Source organism: Amborella trichopoda, chromosome 7 (genome assembly GCF_054954075.1).
Source record: "Amborella trichopoda isolate Santa Cruz 75 chromosome 7, AtrichopodaSantaCruz75HAP2 v2.0, whole genome shotgun sequence".
In the NCBI taxonomy this organism is placed as follows: domain Eukaryota; kingdom Viridiplantae; phylum Streptophyta; class Magnoliopsida; order Amborellales; family Amborellaceae; genus Amborella; species Amborella trichopoda.
In genome coordinates this window covers 43,901,888-43,921,248 of record NC_142342.1, presented here as the reverse complement: position 1 = coordinate 43,921,248, position 19,361 = coordinate 43,901,888, and the positions used below count along the sequence as shown (strand labels likewise).

Here is a 19,361-nt window from a genome sequence, read left to right as displayed (position 1 = left end):
CGTATGTACATCTTAGTGAAATACACTTAATAAATATATAAAAAAATTAATTCGAAAAAAAAATTGATCAAAATACCTCCAAAACTTTTTAAAGATGTTTCAATTAATTTTTTTCATGTAAAATATCTTTTTAATAATTTTCTTAAATTCGCCTATTTTTTATGATCGCACGCTTTAAATTTTAAATCATTTCAATTTATAGAAAAAAAATAAAAAAATACTATCGAATAATCTTAATCGTACGATGAATTTTGAACGGTGATGAAAATAAACGATATATATATATATATATATATATGATTTCATGCAACAGTTATTAGTAATGAAACGATCATAACAAATCAAATAATGTTAGAACCATTTGTATGAAACCAATTTCTAAATATAACACTTTCATTCTAAAAACAACCACAAAATAAAAAATGTAAAAAAAAAAATGAACGAACACCCAAAGAAAGCATTAGTGTTGTGAGTGTAGGGCAAATATCTCCCTTAAGCAAAGACATGAACCGCTACAAAAGCATATGGTAAAAAGCCCAAAGATAAGTGTAACCAAAAACCAAAACAATAAAAACTGACCAATTATCAACGACTACACAGACAGTCCATCTCTCTCTTGAAACCAATTAGTTAAGGGCCTCACTCTCTTCTCTCCACACCCCGCTTTAAATACATAAAACAAAAAAAATCAAGATTATTAACATATAAACAACCCCAGAAATGACACTGGTTTGGCGAGGGAGGTCACAGTTCGAATTTTGTCCATAAAGCCCTGAGTAGCCTTCTTTTTAAACTACCCAAGGAAAAATGTCCTTGTTTTTATATATAAAGGAAGGGGGGGCAAAGGGATCATTCATTACCCATAGCTTTTACAATCCGGTGCCAGATTTGAAAGTAGCAAGGAAGAAGAGAGCATCCTCCATTTCCTTTTCCTGCCTCTCAGGCCCCCACCCTCGCTCATTGGTCAATAACTCAACGACCCTCGGAAGGGCCCTAATTGCAGCATTTCTATCAAGAAAAGCAAGCCTCGTCCTCCTAGCGATGAAATCGATGGCTGATTCACAGTATTCATTCCTCGCGCAATAAGCCACCTCTGCCTCCATGTAGGGGTGACCATGTGCAAGCCTTTTTCCCAAGCTTTCATTCTGCAATTCATTTACCATCAACTCTATTCATATGGAACTAAAGAAAACAAAAAAGTTGGAAAAGAATAAGAATCAACCTTTTTTCTTTAATGGGTTTATCTCAATTTGGTTGCAATCCTCATGCAAACCAAATTCACTGCAATTCATTTACCATTAACTCTATTCATATGGAACTAAAGAAAACGAAAACTCGGAAAATAATAATAATAGACCTTTTTTTCTTTAATGGGTTATCTCAATTTCGTTGTAATCCTCATGCAACCAAATTCACATTCTCTGAATTCATATGCTACCCAAGGGAAAATCGTCATGAAAGAGAAAAGAAACAAGAAGAAATCAATTCTTTTGATTTCCACTTCAGAGGGATAGCCCAGTTTCCATCTCTGCCTATATTTAGTAGTCGTAGCATGCCCCTCGTAGTATATAGTGTACGAATCTCAAAAAGATAAAAGCACATCATAAAAAAATATAAGAAAAATCTTAAAATTTGAAAGCCAGTAGAATATATTCAGACATTACAAAAAGAACGGGCATGTACAAAAATATAAGACAAATGTCTAATGAAATAATAGGAGATGCTACTATTTCTACCAATCCAATAATTTTTTTAGTCAATGATTTAATATGCACATGTACCTATAAAAACATGTTCTATTTTATTGTCACGAAGTTTTTAAAAAGCAGCAGGCAGTGCCTAGGCAGCCGAGGGGGCTGGACGCCTAGGCACGATGTGGGCACCTCAGTTTTGAGGTGCCCCATCCTTACATATACACATATATGCATGTAAAATAAATTCATGCATTAAAACTTATTACATATAATATGAAATGTAAGTTCAGTAATAATAGGAATAGAAACCAGAAAGTAGTTAAAATTGATGGTCAAAAAATACCTAAAAGTGGTTGTTCCAGATATCTAGGGTCGATAATCTTAGAGAATGGAGAGATTAAGAAAGAGTAGGGTGGGCGAAGTGGAGATGTGCATCCAAAGTTTTATGTGATTGTCACGTACCATTGAGACTGAAGGGGAAGCTCTATAGGATGGCTGGTCTTTATTTCGAATATAGAGGAGTTCTTGTTCCCAACAATCAATGAGAAGATCATAGCCCCACCCGGTCCTCCCCACTGCGCTTACAGCTCTATTCCCCAACCCAACTTTCTCTGGCCTCAGGTCCTCCCTTTTGATTGCCGCGTACCATTGAGATTGAAGGGGAAGCTCTATAGGATGGTTATAACACCAGCCATGCTTTATGGGACAGAATATTGGGCAGTCAAGAAACAACATATCTATAAGATGAGTGTAGCTGAGATGAGAATATTGAAATGGATGAGTGTAGCTGAGATGAGAATATAGAATTCAGAATGAATATATACGAGGGAACTTAGGAGTGACTTCAATAAGCAATAAGATGAGGGAAAGTAGACTTAGGTGGGTTAGCCATTGCAGTAGAGCCCTAATACAACACTGATTAGAAAGCGCGAACTGGTTCAAGTAGAAGTCACTAAAAGGGCAAGAAGAAGACCCACAAAGACATGGATAGAACTCCAAAAGTAGTGAGAAAAGATATGGTAACTTGTGGTCTTACTGAGGGCATGTCCCTTGATACAAAAAAATGAAGGAACAAGATTTATGTAGCCGACCCAAAACAATTGGGATAGGGCTTGGACGATGATGATGACATATAATGCATGTAATAACGCGTATAATAAATTAATAACATATAATGCATGTAAAAATATATATAAAGTATATGTATATGTATAATTAACCCATAGTTATTGGGATCGAGAGCCGGGGATCGTGAAATGCTAGAAGATCCCTATGGTTGGAAGCCTTGTCCTTACAATGCATATCTTCCTTACAATGCATATCTTGGGAATTAAGATCCCAAATTACGGAACTTGGTACCTTTTGAGGATCTTTCTCCCAACCTTAAAGAGTGTATATAGTCTATGGCTATATACACTCAAAATAAGAATATTTTTATTTATAGCTAGCAAGCAATACAACTACATTAAGTATAGTTGCATTGCTAGTTGGCTATAAATAAAGAAAATCATCAGTTTGATTGTTATTTTGGTCTTTAATGAAGGGGATCAAGATCCCTAATATCAAGGATTGATATCAACAAAAATTTAAAAATCAATAACCCTAAAAGATCCCTTTCCTGAAGCTCCTGAGCAGGATTGCCGCCTAGATTGGGCAACTATGATTTAACCAAAGATGACCTCTATATGTATAATTGAACCAAAGATAACTCACCTTTATTCCCCCGATCTCCAATCTTTGATGTTTTAAACGAACATAGAACTTTAAATCACCGATTGTGACCTCTCATGATGCATCAAAATGAATCAAATCCAAAAGGTTTGAAATTTAAATGCCCTATTAAAGTTCTTGGCTTTTATTTTTTCAATCATAAAAAAGTTCATACATACGCAGATAGATATATAAATAAAACCGCCAAGGAGGGTGCTTTTACATCATCTCCCTTCTTTTACTTTTGTTGGTAAAACAATAAAAGTTTAGTACCAAGTCCGACTTGGACTAGACCGACTTACTCAGTCACAATAGCCTGACGAATCAAAAAGCCCCCCAACTCATTGGAGAGGCCTTATTGTAGACCTACTCGCCTGAGTTGCAACAGGAACTCAAGCAAGTTTAAGTCAGACTTGAGCGGGCCCTCAAGAACATGCCAAGCCTGATGCTTTTATGATATGAAGAGGGGGTGCAGGAAATTTCCCTCCCTTTGCTTGCTTATTCTTCATTGATCTTGCTCGAACAACAGAATTGGGGAATTTTGTTTCAAATCTGGGTTTGGCTAGAATATTTTTTTTTCTTGCTTTTTATTTTTTTTTGGAGAATGTTCACATTTGTTGAATAAATTGGTGCGAAAGAAATTTGGGTGAAAGAATGTTCACATTTTTTTCATTTTATATATAGTTTTTGTAATTTTATGATTTTCCTTATTCTTTATTTTCTGTTTTTTGGAATTTTCTAACCAAATTTTCTAGGACTCAGGAAGGACGCAGTGGATGCAATCAGGACTTGCTGAGCTGACAGGCACTTTCTAAATCCCAATGCTGAGTGTTGGTTTTAGAACACTGGTACAAGGTTGACCATTATTTTAACAGGTCCATAGAAACCCACTGTCTAAATGTTGCACACATATTGATAGTCTTTTGTCTTTGGAAAGCATACTATTATCCAATGAATGATTAAAAGTCCCATTGGGGTAACTGTAGCTTCTTTCACGAAGGTAAAAAGGGTGGAGGGTTCAGTGGCAGGATTGAGTGCAACGGTTTAGCTCTCTTCGTCAAGGGGTGTTAATGAACTCCGACAGAAAGAGTATCAGCAGTGACCGGCTGGCTTTCAAGGCTTAGGATCTTCATCAATAATCTTAAAGAACTATTAAACATAACAACTAAATGATGGAAAGTGATGAACAGAGTAGAGAACCCACTCACCTGCTGTTCTAGTGGGTTATTTCATTGGACGGTGCTTTGGTTTCCATTGCATTATAGGTTCTTTCTACAGTAATACCTCTCAAAAACAAATCATTCATAATAGATATCCTCTCAAATCAAATACAAATCCATCCAGCAATTGTTGGCTCCTATATATAAAAGCAATAACTTCTCAAATGTCATAATCGATACTAAAAAACATATCTGTTCTCTTGTACGGTACTACGGTCTATTGAATCTGTTATGAGAGGGGAATTCTCGAAATATATATCATATTTAAAGGAGACAAGAAAATCATGTGTATGTCCAAAATTTCTAACAATGTCCAAAATAGTCATGATATTCTATTAGCATGTCCTATTTTCTCTCTAGTTCATGTCAAATCTCAAATTTCTACATTTTATTAAGCTTAGCCTAATTTGCAGAGTTTTAGGATTGGGTGGGTTGTTTTCTTGGGGGGGCGGTGGCGTGGGGCGGGGGGGGGGGGGGGAAGAGAGAGAGAGAGAGAACTATAAGGATAATCAGAGCTCAACCAAACGTATAGGTTTTGAGAGGTGCACTTTATAAGTTTCTTACGATAAATACCTTCAATTCACTTCACTAATTACAAGATGAGATTTTGGAGTACTGACCTGAGCTATTGCGGCGACATGCATGGCCATGCTCCCATAAGCACGAGAGAGGTGCTTTGCTATAGGGGTATCCATTGTCCCGGGCACTGTCTTCCCATCACGTGTGACTTTCATGCGCAAAAAATTCTGAGCAATAGCTATGAAGGATGATGCCTCCCATCCATAGGCACCAATTATAGGAAGATTGGCCGTTACACAACCACCCAAAGGGCTCAAATTCCCATGTTTAATAGCGGCATCAACAGCATCCTCTGCCATGCTAAAAACCAAAATCACAATGAGAATAAGATTCTCTTTTCTAATGGATGACAACACCATCTCAGATTAAAAAGCCATGAACAGTATATTAGTTTATCTCTTTAAGATATTTATTAGTTTCTCTCTTATTTAATTCATAAACCCAACCGACAATATTGGAAGTTTAAAAAATTACACAGAAGATTAAAAAAAGCTGCATACCAATGGCCAAAGAAGTCCATGCATCTATAGAATTCAACAATTGAACATAGTTGTCGGGAGCAGGAATAGATTTGGGAGTCATGGTGGATAGGGAGCAGGGATCATTGCTTACCAGAAGCTCCCTAATTAGGGAGCGCACATATAACTAAGTAGTAATAATTTCTTGTTATAAATTTATAGGTATGTAAAAATAAGATACACTTCAAAAAAATGATAGACGGATTTTGGTGCTCGAGTTTTCTTAGTTATATCATCATCATCCGAGCCTTATTCCAACTAATTGAGGTCAGCTAACAAGTCAACCTTCTCTTTTAGCTATATCTAGAATAAAAATGTACCTCACTCCTTAAAACCCAAAATTTACCTAATGATGCATTCTGTAGGTTCCACAATGCAGCCCACCAAAGGAGAGATTGGGTTCTTAACAACTTTAGAAGAAAGAGTTCCCAAGAAAACAGGGGATGCAAAGCGTTGGGAACGAGTACTGGCTCCTGAACCATGGAACCACATTCCATGACCAGGAGTGCCTCCTTAGATAAGAGATCCCAGAAACTATCCAATGGAATCCTCCCATGTCAGAAGAGGATGCTATCTGCATAGAAACCTCATTCAACCACAATCACAAATAACAGCATATAAGGTAAGAGAACCATATTTTTTGAATCAGGTTGCTATGTGAGTGAGACAAAGAGAGAGGGATGGAGATACCTTTACATATCAAATGGAGAAAATCAGAGCAAAACAATTACCTTCGATAAGTAGTCCATTTCCCACCAGTAATTGTAATCAGACCAGGGCAATCCACACATATAATATGATCTCTGCGAATGCTAGCAGTGTCCTTGGCTGAAGGATCGGTAGCCAATGGACGTATACCACTCCATGCTGAGAGGACATCGGAGTGTCTCACCTAACAAATTTCAAAGAAAATTCTCCAATCAAGCAAAAGAAAAACACAGAACCCAGCATACACATGGCCACGAGCCAATAATAATTACTGGCCAACACAAGAGTGTAACAAGACTGTTGCTGGTTTTGAGCACCCGGCCTTTGGGATGCCTTGACTCACATCTTCTGAGTCCTTTCTGTAACTATCCTAATATAGTAATATAAAGTCACTTTCATCAAAAGAGAATGTAACAAGACCCAAAATTCATGCATAATACATCAGTTTACATGGATCTGGGATTATACAAATAGATTCAAGTTAGGTTCTCATTCAGGAAGGTAATAATATGCAGTTAACTCCAAGTTTTAAAGTGGTGTCCAAAACAAAAAAAAACACATCAAGAAAATACACATAAGTTCCTGCTCTCTTCCTCAATGTCAAAGACCACACGTTCATGTTGTTAATTCTCTTTATATTTCTTAATGCATGGAATCCATCACCATTGTGTGAGACTTTGTTGCCATTGCCCAAAGACCACCACGAACACAATACCTTTCCTCAAATCACAAAACTAAAAGCTTCGTTGTCCACCTTCCCTGAGAACCCTTGGCAGGATTCAATCTGGACCTTCCAACTTCCTAGCAATCAGTCACATACCTTCCTACCTATCCTCTCCTAACATGTTCCATAATCCACCATCCACCTCCCGTCCCTGCTTCCATGAGATTGGATCAAGAAGCTCCCCAATGAACATAGAAATCTTAATTATGACCAATAGGAACAGGTTCTAATTCCTAAATGCCACATGATGAGTAAAACAAAAAGGTCGTGATTACTAGCTTGAAAGCAGCTAAAGAAACTGTAAACTACAAGGGCCTATGGAATGCAAAAAGGTGAATCCTATTTCCAGACAATTGACATGAGATGGAAGATATTGGCTATGGAAGAGTGCCATAACACCTAATACACAGGCATAACCCCGTTAGAAATTTACACATTTTCTAGCATTTGCCAGAAAACCACTGTTCGAGTCCTAAGAGTGGCCACTTTGTGCATAAGCCAAAGGTTAGGACCGTTCCAGCCCACCCCTCCCAGGACCCTGCTTAGGACGGACCAGCATACTCATTTACAATTAAACCAATAGGCTAAAGCAAAGCTCTAAACTGTGTGCGCACCTCTATTTTCAGGTAATCACTAATGGCTTGAAGTATGAAGTCAATCTCCTCTTCATGTGGTTCAGGAAGGTTGGATAGGGGTGAGTGCCTATCTGTAGTTCCAACAAGAGTTTTTCCTTGCCATGGCAGCACAAAAATCACGCGACCATCTTTGGTTTTAGGAACAATTAAGCCCATTCTTTGCGAAGAATAATAATCAGGAAGAACCACATGAGTTCCACTACTAGGACATATCATATCTCTTGCATCATTGTCTGCCATCTTTCTTACAGCATCAGAAAAGGGCCCAGTCGCATTCACAATAACCTTCGTGTGAACATCAAATTCTTTGCCTGTTGAAAAAAAAACACAAAAATGCTAAAGCACAGTCAAAGAATGAGAGAGAACTTTTAGTGCGAAAAGAAAAGCAAATAGAGAAAATTAAAAGCAATGCTTGTCAAGTCCAGATAGGCAGCAAACTAAGCAAGACTGATGCAGAAGATGTTTACAATAGTTAAAATAGCTCCTAAGGAACCAAAATTCACAATAGATGGTAACAAGCATTGTTAGAAAAACTGGTCGATCTAACTGCTAACCACCTGGTTATATCGGAACCAGCCAGTGGCCAGTTTCGGTTATGGGCGGTTTTAGTGATCCACCGGTAGTTTAAAAAAAAATTCAAAAAATATAAATATAAATTCCCAAAAATAAAAAATTTGGTTTATAATGTATTTTTTAATATTCTTTACATTATGGTAAAGATTAAAATTGTTTTTGTAATTAATACTCACTTTAATTCAAAAATCAATTCATTAAAATCTATTTTTTTCATTAATTTTTAACTTCATTTGAATGTGTTTTATTTTAATCATTCTTTATATGTTTTTCATATTTTAGTAGTTTTTTTTTTTGTATCTTTTTATTTTTCAACACTTTTTTGACCGCCCGGGATTTGTCCGGTTAGAACGGTTGAATCGGCCAATTTACCGGTTAGGCCGGTTAAACCGCTTCCGGGCCCATGTCCGGTTAACCCTTCCAGTTCGATTTTTGAATACCGGAAACAGGCCGACAGTGCCATAAACTTGTCAAATATTACTTAAGCCAATAAATTTATTTTTTCTTTTTCTTGATGGTGACGGTGCCATAAAAGTGTCAAATAATAGGTAAGCAAATAATTTTTTTTTTCTATTAATACAAGAGAAAATAATTCAATGTCAAAATACACAAGAATGGCCCATAAGTATCTGAAAAACAAAATCACATAGCACTGCAACTCCAATGTCACTTATTTGATGCAATTACCAAGAAGGAAAATCATAAGGTTTCAAAAAAGGCAAAGAGGATTTTCATATTTAAAATGTTATTCAATGCGGGTTTTCCCCTCCAGTCCCAAAAGAACTTCACTGGCTGTGTCACCAGTTGTGTCCAACACCCAATTGTTTGCTAACTACTATAATGACAGAAATTTCACCAGTCAAAATCGCCATATAATACAGAACTCGCCAAAGCTACCCATCGAAAAGACTTCAAACGCAAACCTCACAATGCTGAAAAAAAATCTCCCGCTCTCTTTTTCTGTCTCAATGCTCACTTCCCTAACCTCTCTTTAAAATATCATTGATTTATTATCTAAATATAATGATAAAGTTCCCAGAAAAACATATCCAATCACTCTGTAAAAATCTCTTTTATGTTTTGTCCTAGTTCTCATTTAAGAAAATAATTCATGGACAAGAAACAGGAGGGGGTGAAAACAAAATGAAAATAAGTTGCCAAAAAAGTCATGTTAATTGTCCTTAAATTTTTATTTTATGTATTATCCCAATCCTGAAGTAAAAACAATATTTTCTTATGGAGAAGATATAGATGAGAGCAAAAAAATAAGAAATATTAGATACTCAGAAACGGCTTTTATATTCTGGCTATTCTTACCAATAATACGAACTTATATAAGAGCATTTTGCTTATTGAAGAAACCATAGTTAGAAAAACTGGGTGATCTAACCGCTAACCGCCTGGTTAGATCGGAACCGGCCAGTGGCCGGTTCCGGTTTTGGTGATCTACCGGTATTTAAAAAAAAAAATCAAAAATAAAAAATTTGATTTATAATGTAGTTTTTAATATTCTTTAAATTATGGTAATGATTAAAAATTGTTTTTTTCATTAATACTAACTTTAATTCAAAATTAATTCGTTAAAATCTATTTTTTTCATTAATTTTCAACTTCATTTGAATGTGTTTGGTTTTAATCATTCTTAATATGTTTTTCATATTTTAGTAAACTTTTTTTTTGTATCTTTTTTATTTTTCAACACTTTTTTGATCGCTCGGGACTTGCCCGGTTAAAACGGTTGAAACGGCCAATTTACCGATTAGGCCAGTTAAACCACTTCCGGGCTCCTGTCCGGTTAACCGTTCCGGTTCGATTTTGCAAACACTGGAAGAAACAACATAAGAAAGCTAAAAAAAATATCTACAAAGAGGCATAAAAAAATTAGGCAGCTACAAAAAAACATTAATGACTTAAAAATAAAAGTTAATAATACGTTTTTCAATTAAATTTAATATTCTGAAATTTATTCCCGAATAGTTGCTATAAGGCTCGGATGATGATAGTGATGATTTGTTTTATCTATTTTCTCTCAGCGGGAGCAGCATGCAACATGAGTGGTTTAGTTATTAACTAAACCATATAAATTGTACCTGTCAAGTTATCTCTTACACATGCACCTATAACACAGCCCTGCTCATCTTTATGCAAGGATATTACTTCAGCATGGTTCAACACAGCTGCACCTGCTAATGCAGCAGTGCAAGCCACCCCGATGTTAAGACGAGAGTCATCCATCTGCCCATCGTAATAAACAACTGCACCTCGCAAGTTTCGACCATGAGATTCTCTGGAAAGCATTGGGAAGACAGCAACGGCTGCTTTCACTGAGTAATACCTTGACAAGTGCAAGATGCGAGGGCCTGCAACTAAATCATACATCTTCAAACCTAGCCAGTAATATGCCACTTCGAACCAACTAAAGCATGGTGTCATGGTTGGCAGAGGGTGGCATATATGTGGCGCATTTTGAATAACCCGCTTACGCTCCTCGAGTGCATGGAAAACCAATTTGAGCTGACCATAGTCGAGATTGAATACAGCCTTTTCTAGATAACGCACGCCTGCATGGACATCACAGAGAAGACCAGATTCCATAAACTAACTAATATACACAATCACGCATGCATAATTTCTTGTCCAAACACCATGTGCTTAAGAACACAATCACTTTATAAACAGGATCAAATCCCAAATGGTTATAACTGAAATATTTCTACTCATCTAAAACCCCTGCATGGAGCTCTAACTCAAAAATCATGTTTCAAGTCTAAACTGTCTGGAAAAGGAAAAAACAATAGAAGAAAAGGTTGTATTTCAAGTTCAGTTTCCCATACGCTTACCACCCTCAAAATAGAAAATGGTCACCAAATTTCTTAGTATAACAATAGTACATTGAGACTGAAGTTGCAAGGCGACAGAGGCATCTACAAAATTGAAATGAGAACTAATTTCAAACATGCTCTGAACTTAAAAGAATAACAATAACCACAAGCTAACTGATCTATGAAAACTAAGCTGTGCGTAAATCCCATTAGAAATAAATAGATATATCCTATGCATATGCGAGTCTTAGCATCATCACAATCACATAGACCATGCAGCAATCCATAGCTTGACTAATCAAAATCTAAATAATGAAACATAAAAGTGTCATTCATTTCAACGTCATCAAATTCAGCTAAATAAAGTCAAACTTAATTATCCTCAAAGAATAATTTAGAAGAACCTACAAACCGATTGAAGAAAACCCATATTTCATATATTAACTGAAAAGATAAAAATTGTTTACAGGCATACGCAAACGAGCAAGCTCAATCAAATAATTGACAATGAAAAAAATTAGAGAATCCCTAAAAAACCCAGACAAGAAAATCCCTATTCCCAATAATTTTTCCCTGATATCGCGTTATTATATTATGTTGTTAAACTCCTGATAATTTCCTCCTTTTTGTTTTCATCTCTCTATCGTGGAGAAGCCAACCAGGAACCCCATCACAGCTCTTGCACCTATTAACAGCTCCACCAACCCTTCTTCCATACCCTTATCAAAAATCTCTCAACTTATATCTCTGAAACTCAATCGCCACAATTACCTCCTAAGGAGGGCTGAGTTTCCGCTGACCCTTCATGGCCATGATCTCTTTAACTATATCGATTGGTCATGTCAATGTTGTCTGAAATATCTCACCGGAGATGACAATAAGGTCTCAGCTGTGATCAACCCGGAGTATGCCTAATGGCAGAAGCAAAACCCCCTTCTCTTAAGCTAGCCTATATCATCTCCCACTAAGAGTGTCTGTCATAATCTCCCTCACTTTGGATTAATATTGAAATATTGATTTCCTCCCATTCTTGAGCATGTATAATGCAGCTCCGCTTCCAGAAGCAGACAGACATTAAAGAAAGGCACGCTCTCCATCACTGACTACCTTCAGATGGCCAAAAACATCATTGACAATCTTGCTGACATTGCCCAGCCCATACCAGTTCCCTATTTCAAACTATATATACTCAATTACCTTGGATCAAAATAAGAAGTTTATGTTAATTCTGTGATAACCCAGTTAGGACCTTCCAATCTTGATGATCTACAATCTTGATGATCTACACGGACTACTTTTCAATCAAGAGTTGCATTTGAAACAACACAATCTTGCTTCTCTCCTCGATGGATCGACCACATCTACCAACCCCTCCACTCGCAACTGGAATCAGCCACGTCTCCAGCAATCATGGCCATGGTGCTTTCGTGGTCCCCACACAAATAGTTGGTCCAAACAACCATTAGGTCCCTATTTCTATTTGACTGGTCTGCCAGGTATGCAACCACATTGATAATACAACATTGACCTGCCCATCATTGCTTTGACCATGCATGCTAGGGTGATGCACCACTGCAACAACTGGTTGTCTTGCATATCACTTGGTAGCTGATAGACCTGATGGGCGGTTATCCTGTAACCAATTGGTTATAGGGCTTTAAGTTTCCACTCGTCACGTGTCTACTACTTTGCCACTCACCTGTTCCTCAAAGAGCAAGAAGTGCCGAAGAGGGGCAAATGTAGACACCACCACTGAAATTGGTGTTATTTCTGAGTTCTTGAACCCCAAAAGCACACTAGCCAAGTGAATCATAGGATATATCGAAGCACAGTCTACACTAGAACCATAGTTTCGCCTTAGAATATTCCCCAAATTTTCCATAGAACCCATTTTAGGAGATTGGCCCCCAAAATAGGCAGGTCCTAAGTGAGAAAAACGAAAATATTACAAATTACTGAGGTTAAAACTGAAATAGGGCTGAATTAACAGAAAACCTCACAAAATTAGCAACCCCGAAAAAGTTTGCATGTGTCTAGCTCACGAACGGCTCATCGATGCATAGTGTCAATCTAGGCCTAGTGACATACACTGCATTGATGGGCCACATATGGTCCAGATCGACTAGGGTGCTTAGGTTGCTTATTTTGAAACTTTTTTGCTATAAAAGGACCATTTTGGGTTGTCAGAAGGGACTTTTGGGAGACGAATCCCTAATCCTAATTTCCAACCTCTGCCAAACCCTAATCCCTAGACTTAGGCCTTCAAACCCTAGATCCAGACTTCAGTTCCAGCAGCCATTAAACCCTAATCTCTAAAAATACAGCAAATCCTAGGAGAAGAACATCCCTCCTAGCCCAAAGTCCCAAAAGCAAATTCCAAGGCAAAACTTCCCTAGAGTTTAAGATAATTCTAGATCAGCAAAGCACGAAGGTCAGGGAGCAAAACTCAGCATCTTTCGTCTGATCTGGGCCACAACTTCAGGTGCCAGGCCTACATGCCCGGCTTCTCAAGTACTCTATTATTTTACTTTATTTCTTTTATTTTTCTTCTTGTTGTTTGTCCATCTATTTCTAAGGTCTTTTCAAAAATCGTTTCTCTTGTTTTCTTTCTTGTTTTTACGCAAATCCAGGCCAGCACTGCCAACAATTTCAGAAGAACAGATCTTTCAGGGTTGATTCTCCATAAGTTGTAAAACGACGGTACCCCTTTCTTTAATGATATCGAACAATTTACTTTAGACACAAATGGAGATGGGATAGACTTTTGAGTAGTCTATATAACCTCATATTTCACGTATAAACACCTCCCCAAAACCATGGGCCATGATTGGGAATGATACATGCCACAACTGCATCCTCCTCATCTTTACCGTTACCGCCAACTGATACTAGTACATCCGTTCAAACAGTGGCAGCATGGACGAAACACTGGCCCTCGCCTAGGGCCTCGGGCTAGGCAGGTGCCTAGGATAGGGAATCTAGGTACCAACCGAGGCATGCACCTAGGTGGCCAAACAGCTGCCTAGGAAGGCGGCTAGCACCTTGGCCCAACTTGGCCCCTAGCACCTTGTCCAAGGTGATGCTAGAGCCACTTGGCCTCGGCATGTTGTTACTCGTAGTTGTTGCTTCATCAGGCATTTGGAAGGCCACTATTTCATCGATCATTTGGAGGGCATCCGTTTCCTATAGCGAGCACTTGGAGGGCATCTCTCTCTCTCTCTCTCTCTCTCTCTCTCTCTCTCTCTCTCTCTCTCTCCACACACACACACACATGTGGAAAAGGTTAAAATAAGGCTCAGGCCTTATTGAAAGAAAGTAAAGTCGCGTCTGAAATTTCACTAAGAATTGTAGTTCTGGCATCGGAAAGCCTTCAAATCAATCATCTTGACCTTGACCATAATGGATTATGGATGCGAAAAAAAAAAGGATTCAAGCTCTAAAAATTGTGTGTAACCACGCTATCTAGACCATCCATGTTCAATTGTCCATGGAAATGTGAGATCTGTACCATTTCCTAAGCTACAAATTTTAGAATCGGTGTAGGAAATAGATTTTAGAGCTTATCTACCCCAAAAAAAAAATAAGATTTTAGAGCCATCATAGTGGTTTGAAGTATTTTCTAAACGAGGTTTTGAGGCGAGGCTCTACCTTTTTTTCATAAAGCTTGGGACTTATAGAAACTATATATATATATATATATATATATATATATATATAAGGAAAATGGTTTGATAGGGCTGCAGGCCTATCAAAATAAATAAAGCCTCACCTCATAACTCATCAAAAATTGCAATTCAAGTATTGGAAAACCTTATACATCAATCATTTCGACTTGAACATCATGGTTGTGAAAAAATATTAGGATTTCAAGCTCTAAAAATAGTGTATATTGTAACAAATTACCTAGACTGTCCATTTCGCCTTAAAAATTAGTGTTCACAGATCCGCAATATATGTACCACTTTGAGTTTCAAATTTTTTTGTTGGTGTTGGAAATTGCTTTTAAAGCCATCATGGAGATTTCCGTTGCTGAAAGTGCTTTCCAGATAAGGATTTGAGGTGAGGCTGAGCTATTGTTTGAGAGTGCTTTGCAGGTAAAGCAAAGCTCTTGTTTGAGAGTGCTTCGCAAGAGCAAAAAACCCTCTTCAACTTGTGCTTTTATGTTGCTACCACTGGCTTGGCTTGTTGCATCAACTCGTGACTATGGCAGAGGTTGCTCGTTGCCGGCCACGACTTCGTTCGCAGCCTTATTTTGTTTTCATAAAGCCTAGACCTATGGAAACTTCATACTATAAATAACCCCCCCCCCCCCCCCTTTCTGCCCTTATTGTGATTCACACAACCTTCTAGGCAATGCCTTCTGCATTCTTAGACACTGACTATTGCACTGGAGTATCTTACCTTCACAACACCAAACAATCCCTTTTCTGTTAATCAAGCATACCAATTATGCAGTGCCTCACTTCTGATCATTGGTCCACAATTATACACATCTTGTGCTATCTCAAGAACATATCTTACATGCTATTTCTCAGACGCTCCTCCCCTCTTCATCTTCTTGCCATCTCAAACACTAATGACAATGGTCATCCTAATGATCAACAATCCACAAGTGGCTAATACGTCTTTTTGGTAACCAGTCCTGAAGTGCGAAGAAGCAACCTATTGTGGCTCTATCTACAGCTGATCCCGAATACTGCACCCTGGCCAACACGGCAGCAGAAATTGTGTGAACCCAATATCCTTTAAGAAATCTTGGAGTCTTACCATGGGACCCACCAATACTATGGTGTGATAATATCAGTGCCACATATATGACTACAAATCTTGTCTCATGCGCAGGCTAAACACATGGAGATTAATTATGGAAAAATTTATATAAGGGTTGAGGCCCTAAATAGTCAAATTAAGGCGCACCTCAAATTTTCACTACAAGAGGTTGTTTCAATGCTGAAAAACCCTTAATTAGATCATCTCAACTTCACGATCTATGGACATAAGAAAAAATAGATTTCAAATCTTGGAAATAGTGCATCTTGTAATGCATCATCTAGACTTCCAATTTTCAAAATTTTCAAGTGTTCATAGATATGCTCAATTCACACTATTTTTTAATCTTTAAATTTTACACTTAGAGTTGAAAATAAATTTTCAGGCCAACATAAAGATTATTGATACTGAAACAAGGGAAACCGGGCCTAGATCCGTACCATCCTAGAACAAGTTCGGTCCCAACCGATTACCATCCAGATCGGCAGTCGGGATACGGAATCGTCAGATTTTAAAACTCTGCTCTAATCAAACTCAACAATATACATCTCCTAAAAATGTGAGAGAGAACTGTTACCATTAATCCATCATGTTGGGGTTCAAGAGTAAAATTTCAATAATGATATACAAATATAACCATCCAAACCAAATTACAAGTAGAATTTCAATAATGACTTACAAATATAAACATCAAAATCAAACTACAAGTAAAATTTCGCTATTGACTTTACAACTATAGCTAGCAATACCTCTCTCTCTCTCTCTCTCTCTCTCTCTCTCTCTCTCTCTCTCTCTCTCTCTCTCTCTCTCTCTCTCTCACACACACACACACACACACACACACACACACACACAAACATCAAACCAAACTACAAAAACAGCAATACCTAACTCTCTCTCTCTTTCAAACAACCAATTCCTACCTCCATGGAGAAGCTTGGTGGACCTAGAGGAAGTCCCAGAAGAAAAATCTTCTCTCTCTACAAGCCCAACCCTGAGCCCTCGAGTCGCTGCATCAAGAGCCACACCAGACCCAGTTGCACCACCCCCAACCACTAATACATCAAACACCACACCATCAGAGAGAGAAGCCACCTGCTCTTTCCTACAAGGAACCAGGCCCTTTGACCCCTCAATCTTCTCTCTCACCCTCTCCAAAGTATGGTTTCCCCCCTTTGATGAGAAGGCCCAATCACCCTGAAACCCTAATTCCACAGCAAAAGCCACAGCCGAAGCTGCCAGTGCGGCACGGCGCATTTTTCTAACCCCAGAAAATGAGATATTTGAACTCAAGAAGAGTAAAGCATGGCTGAAAGCTTGGAGGGTTCAAGGGCCAACAGTGAAGTGCAGAGAGAACTGTCCACTTATGGGGGGTTTTGTTTGATGAAGAGTGAAGGAGAAACGGATTGCAGGTAAAAGGGGCAGACCATTATGAAGAGAGAGTGGTGCGCCCGTGATACCTGCTGGAAAAACCAGATTTCTCCCCTCTCCATGGCTAACTGCCAATTATGCACACGCATTTGGAGAGAGAAAGACAGGTTCTAGAGAGAGAAGGGGACACCAAATTTGATGGAAGATCACGCTGCCATTAAGAGAGAAAAACACGCTGTCAGATAGAGAGACTTCCAGTGGAGTGCAATTTTGATACAGAGAACTAATGAGTGAGACAAATTGCCAGAGAGATATGAGAAAAGTTTACATAGAGCCGAGGCTCTAAATAATCAAATTACACCCTACCACAAAAATTTCACTAACGTCGTTTTGATGCCTATTTATCTTCAAATTGATCAAATCGACATCAAAATGTGTGGAAATGAGAAAAAAAAAATGAATTTTGAGTTTTGAAAGTAATCTAATTTGTAAAGCATTTTTAGACCGTCAATTTTTAAGATTTTTAAGTTTTGTTGGATGTGTCGTTCTTTAAACTTTATTACAATACATTCAATATATTTTATAAATATAATTCAAATTTATCACAAAGATTTATAGTATTGAAACCACATTTTTTCATACTATTTGAAGGTAGGCTCTAATTTGATTGTTTGGAGCCTAGGCTTTATACAAAGTACACCCGTGAGATATAGAGAATGCGAGAGTGATCAGTAAATCCTTATGGGCAACGTGTCGGGTCCGGACGCAGACCATTATGGGCACCAAACCGACAAACGATATCCGGACCTGACCGAACCCATGTACCCAAAAATAATAATAATAATATATACTTCAAAAAAAAAATTTTATATAAAGCTAAAATTTCAAAAAATAAAATTAAAGTCCCACTTAAAAAATTCACTAAGAGAGGTTGTTTTACCCAAATATCCTCAAATTGATCATCTTGACATCCAGATATATGGACAAGAGAAAAATATGAATTTCAAGTTTTAAAAATAGTGCATCTTGTTGCACATTTTTTAACTATCAATTTTTAAGATTTTCAAGTTTTATAGCTATGTTAGATCTACACTAATTTTGAACATTTAAATTTTATAATTAAATATAAAAATTATATTTTAAAGCTATCACAAAGATTTCCAGTGTTGAAATCACATTTCTCAATACTATTTGTATAGAGCCAAGGCTCTAAATAATCAAAGTAGAGTGCACCTTCAAATAGTATAAAAAAATATGGTTTTAATATTGAAAATCGTTGTGATAGTCTTAAAAATAGTGTAGATCAAGCCGATCAGTAAAAACCTTAAAATCTTGAAAATTGACGGTCAAAATGCATTACAAGATGCACTATTCCCAAAACTTGAAATCCTTTTTTTTTCACATGTCCATGCATTCAGATGTTGAGTTGATTAATTTGAGGATATTTGGGCATCAAAACAACCTCTTTTAGTGAAAATTTTAAGGTGCGCTCTAATTTGATTGTTTAAAGCTTCACCTCTATATAAACCTTTTTTTTTTTTTGAAAATCTATTTTCATATCCAATTATAAAATTTTAAGCTCCAAATAAAAAGTTATAATCAAGTTAATCTAAAAACATATGAAAATATTGAAAATGGACGGTCTAGATAATGTGTTGCAAGATGTATCATTTTTTATATATTCATACATCTCAATTTCGAGATGATTGATTTGAGGGTTTTTCAATATTAAAACAACATTTTTTTATTTATTTTTTTATTATTACTATTATGTATATTTTTAATTCTATATTTTAAGATTGCAATCTTATATAAACTTTTTTCTAAGTAAATATGTAGTTATATCTATTTAAATATTATATAATATTATTTATATAATAACCCTGACCCAATAAGTTCAATTTTTTTGATCCTTGGGTCCCGGATTGAGCATGGGTCCATTGGCATCCCTTCAATGACTGCAGATGGATAGGGTAAAAAAATGTGAGAGTGATTTCTAGAGAGTGAGTGGCAATGAGACAAGGAAAGAGAAAGAAT

At 37.1% G+C, this 19,361-nt stretch overlaps 1 protein-coding gene across 2 annotated transcripts; it reads right to left on the bottom strand.

Annotated features, from left to right (window-relative positions):
* Window positions 1–549: 549 nt before the first annotated feature.
* LOC18423145 (glycerol-3-phosphate dehydrogenase SDP6, mitochondrial) lies at window positions 550–17,639 on the bottom strand. Of its 2 annotated transcripts, none has more exons than XM_011627911.3 (6): window positions 16,877–17,639; window positions 10,452–10,922; window positions 7,768–8,099; window positions 6,453–6,613; window positions 5,245–5,503; window positions 550–1,145 (listed from the first exon to the last, which is right to left on the bottom strand). In XM_011627911.3, the coding sequence occupies exons 1-6, from the start codon at window positions 17,208–17,210 to the stop codon at window positions 870–872; spliced, it is 1,833 nt and encodes a 610-aa protein (XP_011626213.1). In that variant the 5' UTR covers window positions 17,211–17,639; the 3' UTR covers window positions 550–869. The 2 variants fall into 2 exon arrangements, with proteins under 2 accessions (XP_011626213.1, XP_088727723.1); XM_088871597.1 differs by lacking the exon at window positions 16,877–17,639 and adding an exon at window positions 11,202–12,928.
* Window positions 17,640–19,361: the final 1,722 nt, after the last annotated feature.

Excerpts from the sequence above, each read along its gene's own strand:
- LOC18423145 (XM_011627911.3), bottom strand. The coding sequence starts at position 17,210 with ATGCGCCGTGCCGCACTGGCAGCTTCGGCTGTGGCTTTTGCTGTGGAA. Across the intron at positions 10,923-16,876 it reads CACCAAGCTTCTCCATGGAG|GCGTGCGTTATCTAGAAAAG; the intron begins GTAGGAATTGGT and ends ATGTCCATGCAG. Across the intron at positions 6,614-7,767 it reads GTGATTACCTGAAAATAGAG|GTGAGACACTCCGATGTCCT; the intron begins GTGCGCACACAG and ends GAAATTTGTTAG.